This window comes from Prinia subflava, chromosome 19 (assembly GCF_021018805.1).
Source record: "Prinia subflava isolate CZ2003 ecotype Zambia chromosome 19, Cam_Psub_1.2, whole genome shotgun sequence".
NCBI lineage: Eukaryota > Metazoa > Chordata > Aves > Passeriformes > Cisticolidae > Prinia > Prinia subflava.
In genome coordinates, this window is record NC_086265.1 from 11697106 (window position 1) to 11703662 (window position 6557).

Consider the following 6557-nt stretch of genomic DNA (forward strand, 5'->3'; position numbering starts at 1 on the left):
GCAGTCAGGGTGGAGGACACAAAGCCTCCCTTCCCCCCTCGGTAATTTCATTTCCCATTAACTGAGGGTTTAAAGGGAAATCTCAGGGCTCATTATGGCTCTGATGACAGCTTAACCCTCTCCAGCACAACCCAACACCGGGCCCATTCCTCACCCGAATCCAGGGTGGCTGTAACATTAGACCCGACTGCTGAGCGGGGCAGACAGGTCTGGAAGGCACAGCCAGCAGGGGAGGGAAGGACGCCGGGTTTCTGGAGCCTTTATCGGCTCCGGATTCCAGCAGCGCTGCCTGTGTGGGACACGCGGGCCGCAGACAGGCTCTGCTCGCTCCTGCGGGCTCAGCCCCTCAGCACCCGCTGTTACCGCGCATTTACGGGTTCCTTCCAGGCACCCCGAGCGACCTGGACAGCCCGCTGCCATCCCGCACACCTGGGGAAGCCCCAGTGCTCCATCCAGGCGGGAGGAGAGGTTCCAGCAGGAATGACTGAAAACCCCGAGCCCTTTGTGCCTCGGTGAACACAAGACCCTTCTGAGCAGCGAAGCGACCGGCAACGCACCCGGCCTGAGGAGCGGACACGACCGGCCTGAGGAGCGGGCACGGCCGGCCTGAGGCAGCGGACACGGCCGGCCTGAGGAGCGGACACGGCCGGTCTGAGGAGCGGACACGGCCGGCCTGGGGAGCGGACACGGCCGGCCTGAGGAGCGGACACGGCCGCCCTGAGGAGCGGACACGGCCGGCCTGAGGAGCGGACACGGCCGGCCTAAGGCGGCGGCACCGCTGCCCTTCTCGCAGCCCCGCTTCCCGCAGCGGGCTTCTGTCCCTCCGGGCCAGCGGGGGGAACACCGCGCTGACAGCCCCCGGCTCTCGGGGGACACTGCACTGGCAGGTCCCTGTCCCGGCGCCTGAGGTGCCGCCGCAGCCCGGATGTTCCGCCGCGCTCTGCCGCGCTCCGCCCGCCCCCACAGCTGTCGCCGCTGTCGCTGCTGCCGCCGCCGCGGCCGCGGGGCGGGGCCGCCCCGGGTGGGCGGGGCCGCGGGCCGGGGCCATGAGGCGCGCTCCCATTGGCCGGCGCGCCCCGCCTGTCGCGCGGGGATTGGCCGGGCGCTGCGCGCGGGGGCGGGGCGCGCGGCGGCGCGGGGGGGGGCGTTAAAGGCGCCGTGCGGGGCGGGCGAGCGGCGCGGCCATGGCGTACCAGGGCTTCGCGCAGGAGTACCTGGGCATGCCCGCCGTGACCCGCGCATACACCACCGCCTGCGTGCTCACCACCGCCGCCGTGGTGAGCGGGGCCGGGCCGGGGGGCTGCGGGGCGGGAGCCGGGGCTGGCCGAGGGCAGCGGGTGATGGCAGCCGCTCTGCGTGTCTCCCACAGCAGCTGGAGTTCATCACCCCCTTCCAGCTGTACTTCAACCCCGACCTCATCTTCAGGAAGTTCCAGGTGAGGCCTCGCTCGGCCCCCGCGCCCCTTCCAGCGCGGGCCCGGTGCCCGGGGGTGCTGTGTCATCCCCGGGGCTCCTTCCCCGCCGCTCCGGCCTTCCCCGAGCGCGGCCAGCTGGGCCATCTACACCGCGGCCCTGCCTGGCCCGGCACCTGCGGGCAGAGAGCTCCCTGCAGCCTCTCCCTGCCACACACCGCCTCGGCATTTCCTTTTTCCCTTGACTCGAACCCCGTCTCTCCCTGTCTGTCACGCCGTGTGTGGCAGCTGCTGTTGGGCGGGTTGGAGAGGGCTTCATTGTAGAGAGGCGTGGAAAGTCATTGATTTGGCTCTGGGTGCTGAACTGTGGCTGTGTGTCCCCTCCAGAAAAGTAGAGATCTCTTCTTTCCCATTGCTGGGCAGGTGAGATACTCTGACGGATCAGAGCATCGTGTGAGGAGGTCCCACTAGAGGGTGGAGCAGCTGTCAGCTGTCCTGGGGTGGTTCTGACGGGACAGGAGCGTGGCTGAGCCTTCCCTGTGGGCAGTGGGATGGTGCTCTACATGTGATGAGGAGAGACCTCTGGCCACCTCCTGTTCTCTCTCCTCTTTCTTCTCTTGCAGATATGGAGGCTGATCACCAACTTCCTCTTTTTTGGGCCCCTGGGATTCAGTTTCTTTTTCAACATGATATTTCTGTATCCTTTGGTCTCAGTGAAGTTCTCTGCTCCCACTTTGGCGTAGATGCAACTGCCCCCATCCATCTTCCTCCCCAGCATGGCTTGCCTTGGCAGCACTCTGGGGCTGTGGGTTCTTCCCTTGGCTCTTTTCAATTGAAGCCGTGACCCTCCTGCCCCTCCATCTGTGCTTGCTGCAGGGCCAGCCCTGCCCAAAGGGAAGCTGCTGGCAGTGCTGCTGCCATGGCTCTTTCTGGACAGCAATGCCCGTTCCTGGGGTGAGCTCTGGCTGAAGCACAGCAGGCGCCTCTTTCTTTCCTTGGGGTCAGTGGTGTGAGCTGAAGCTTGCACTGTTCTGCTCTGGGTTTGCACGCCTGGCTGAGCTTCCTGGGATGCAGCAGTTTGCAGCAGCTTGTTTCCTGGGAGCTCCTGCTGTGGGCACAGGGTGGCCAGCTGTTAATTTCCTATACTGCAACCCCTCCTTGTCTCCTGCTCCCAGATACAGGTACTGCCGCATGCTAGAAGAGGGCTCCTTCCGAGGGAGGACGGCTGACTTTGTCTTCATGTTCCTCTTCGGAGGCTTTCTCATGACAGTATCCTTTGGAGTCTGAGATGCTGTGGCAGTGTAGGGCTGGTCTGCTGCCTCTGTGTCGTGGAGCAGGTCCCTCCTGCGGGTTTGTGAACCTCCCTGGTGCCCCAGGCCTGCCCCGTGCCCTGAAACCTGGGGGAGCTCTGCTGAGCGTGTGGGGCAGCTTCTGGCTGCCTGGCACAGCTTGTGCTCCTTGTCTTTGCCACCCTTGGCTTGGCCTGTGCCTCATCCAGCGTGCTTAGAGGAGAGAAAAGCTGCCTGTGATTGTGCTGATGGCCCTGGCAAGGGGCTGGGCTGCCTCATTCCTGAAGAGGACACGTGGTGGAGTGCTGGGGAAGCTCAGCCTGAAAGGATGCCACGTGTTCCGCTGCAAGAACCTGTCCAGGTGTGACAGGGCCACTGCCTGAGCTCTGGTGAGTGCAGCATGGCTGTGACTGTGTGAGGCTGGCTCAGGACAAAGGCAGGAATGTGGAGCCGTGAGGACAAGGAGTGGGTTCCCACATACTCCCTTGTTCAGGCAGTGTGAGCCCAGAGCTTGCAGCCTGTCAGTAGCTGGAGGTACCCTCACACAGCTCTTTTCACGACACAGAAATCTGGTGGTGACATTTATTGCCCTCCCAAGCATAAACCTTCTCTGGATATCTTCCACTGTCTTATGCAGATGGCTCAGAGCATCCCCACAGAGCTCTGCATGAAGCTGTGTGAGCCATTAGAATCCAGGTGGCTGCAGCAGCCACGTGCTTGGCCAGAGGTGGATTTGGAGTCCAACTGCAACAAGGGCAGGGGAAATTTTTGCCTCTCTCTGTCTCCTTGTGCTCTCAAGAGGAGGACTGTGAATTCCAAGAGCCATCTCACTGTTGAACTTCTTCTGTAGAAGGGAGATACTGGATGTGAGCTAGCTGTTAAGATATGCCACTGTCCCAAGTGCTGTAAGACTGTGAAAGCCCTTTGAAGGTCATTTTGATGTTCATGTTGCAAAGGTGACTGTGGAACTCTCTGGTCTCTGGTGGTTGTAGACATCAGCTTAAGGAGTGAGCAAGCTGCATGTGTGCTCCAGAGTGTCTTGTTCTGGGGTGGCATGGAGGGAGATGTGTGTTGTTCTGGGGTGGCATGGAGGGAGATGTGTGTTGGTGGTCCGTAACCTCAGCCAGGAAAGGCTTGGTGACATGGGAAGTCTCAGAATGTGTGATCAGCTGCCTCTAGTTCAGGTTTCCTGTCCCAAAGCACCTGTGCTGCCTGGAGGTGGTGCACAGGTGGGTGGGTCTTTCCTTGACTCGGTAGCTCCCAGCTGTTTGGACTCTTTGCCAGCCTGTTTTTCCTGGGCCAGGCCTTCACCATCATGCTGGTGTACGTGTGGAGCCGCAGGAACCCGTACATCCGCATGAACTTCTTTGGGCTTCTTAACTTCCAAGCCCCCTTCCTGCCCTGGGTCCTGATGGGATTCTCTCTGCTCCTGGGCAACTCCATCATCATCGATTTGCTGGGTGAGTCCAAGCTGGTGGGTGATGGGAACAGGGGCACCTTGCAGCCACAGCACTTGGTCCTCATAGGTGCTACTGGGACACTGGCACCTTCTCAGGGTTCCACCTGACCTAAGATGTTGGGTTTCCTAAAGTGAGCTGCCTGGGTTTCTGGGTGGCTTTTGCTCTCACCTGCTTTTTGGTGTGTCTTTCCCAGGGGCAGAAGCTGGCTATGGAGCTCTGCCTGACACTGCTCTCTGGTCTCCTGGGTGTGCAATGCTGCCCTCAGGTCACAGCAAACTGCAGCATCCCTGGCTCGGTAGGGAGCTGCTGTGGGCACACAGCTGAGGAGTTCTGAGTCTTGCCCAGCAGCTCTGGCCCAGCTGGCAAAGGAGTCGCAGCTGTGCCTGACCTTGGTGGCCTCTCTCCCCAGGGATTGCAGTGGGTCATATCTATTATTTCTTGGAAGATGTTTTCCCCAATCAGCCTGGAGGAAAGAAGTTGCTGTTAACCCCTGGCTTTCTGTAAGTAAAGGTGATTCTTTCTGGGCTTTACTGTGGGCTTTCTCAACCTGATCACTTCCATAACAAACTGTAAGAGGCAACTGCCTGCTGACAGCACCTCAGGTCCACAGGTCATGCCCTTGCTGCATTATTTGCACGTTATTTACACGTGTACAGGGCCCATACAGCAGCTGCTGCTGCTGCCTTCAGCTTTGCTAGTAGAACTAGAGTCTGCTTGGTGCTTGTGGGAATGCTGGATGGAGGCAGGAGTTTTTTCTGATGTATTTTTGTAGTTCAAGAAAGCAGTTTATGTTCTGCTTGTGCACTGACAGTCAGATCTGACTTGGTGTGGATGGAGGGAGGGGGTACTCTCATCACTGTGTGTTGAGCTGAGCAGAACGGTTTGGGGATGGTGCAATGGGGCCATGGCTGTGGCTGCCAGCCAAGCCCCACGGAGGGCCAGGGTGTTCCTGGGAGGGCTGGGGGTTCTCATCCTCAGCTCGGTTTCTTAACCTGCCTGCCCGGTGGGATGGGGTGTCCCTTGCCAGGAAGATGGTTTTTGACACACCTGAAGAGGATCCCAATTACAACCCTCTCCCCGAGGATCATCCAGAGCACCAGCCTGGAGACCGTGACCAGAATGAGCAGCAGCATCCACAGTAACACAGGGGACTTCTTCATGTGGCCAGGTTCCTCTCCTCTGGCTGGACTTTGGCTGTGGCCCAGAGATCCCACTGGAATAACACCAGTTGCCATTCCGCTGTGTCGTGTGTCGCTGTTTGTGTGGGTGACCCATCCTCCCCTTGTACAAAGTGGATCCACAGAGCTTTGCACAGACTCCTGGGTGCTTACAGAGGTGTTCCAGGGACTGAAGCTGGGGCAGCTCCTCAGTTACTTGGTGTGCAATAAGTATCAGGTGGGGTGTTAAACCAGTTCCTCCTCCTCCTGCTGCTGTTAGTGACTTCTGTGTGCCAGGTCTCTCTTGCCCCCTGTACAAACTAATGCACCTGGCCCTCACTGTTGTGAGACCTCTGTGTGGGCTTTCAATGAAGTAGTTCTGTATCATGGTAGAATGCAGCTCAGCCTCTTTCTTTCTTTTATGTCCCCCACTCCTTTTCTGGTGGTTGTTTCCAAAGAGTCTTTACATTAAAGTCTTTATTTTTCAGCTGTGTGTCCATTTCTGCCAGGGGCAGAGGCAGCAATTCATTAGGAACTTTGCTCGAAACTGCCAGGTTTGGGATTTCCTTTTTCTGGTGGGCAAAGCAAAGTTGAGGCTAGCTGGAAGATGTCCTTTCCCTCTTCTCTCAGCAGGGCTGCAGAGCATGAGCAGTGTGAGGGATGCCTAATGGGATACAGGGGTGCCTGGGAAAGGACAAAGGGACTGAGCTGGACACTTGCTCCAGGCAGGGCTGGAAGCAGCTCTTGACACTGGTAATAAAGACTGTCTGCACCTGCAGTGTAATTCCACTCTTGTTGAATTTTTTAGTTCTGAAACTTAAACATCTGAGTTTCAGGGGAAAACTAAACAAGCTGGTCCCTACCCTGACACCTGTGAAAAATGGATCTGATCATTCCTGCTAATACAGCACACACTCAAAGCCTCCAAGTCTGCACACATTGGGTCTTGGAACAGTGCTGGCTGCTCAAACTTGCAAAGCACCACCAAACTCTGGTGTGGGTAACCAGCAGCTGATTAAGCACACACACAAACCCCCACACACACCAACTCCCCTCCCCTGTGGTCTTCCAATAAAACACTTTAACAAAAATCAGACCAGGTTTGAACAAGCTCTTTTGCTGCACTTACGCTTCCCCCCCAGAGAGGATGAGAGGCCTGTACAGGTGTGATTTGTTCAGTGGGGGGAAGGGCTAAGCAGTGTCAGACTCACCAAGGACTTGCTGCTGCTTTGCTCATGAC

At 58.3% G+C, this 6557-nt stretch overlaps 1 protein-coding gene across 2 annotated transcripts; it reads left to right on the forward strand.

Moving 5' to 3' along the window:
* Positions 1-1118: 1118 nt before the first annotated feature.
* LOC134560353 (derlin-2-like) lies at positions 1119-5804 on the forward strand. 2 transcript variants are annotated; one of them, XM_063416258.1, is made up of 7 exons: positions 1119-1277; positions 1370-1435; positions 2035-2108; positions 2587-2680; positions 3965-4160; positions 4570-4660; positions 5188-5804. In XM_063416258.1, exons 1-7 carry the CDS (start codon positions 1185-1187, stop codon positions 5300-5302), a joined length of 729 nt encoding a protein of 242 aa, XP_063272328.1. In that variant the 5' UTR covers positions 1119-1184; the 3' UTR covers positions 5303-5804. The 2 variants fall into 2 exon arrangements, with proteins under 2 accessions (XP_063272328.1, XP_063272330.1); XM_063416260.1 differs by having other exon boundaries at positions 1129-1277; positions 1373-1435.
* Positions 5805-6557: the final 753 nt, after the last annotated feature.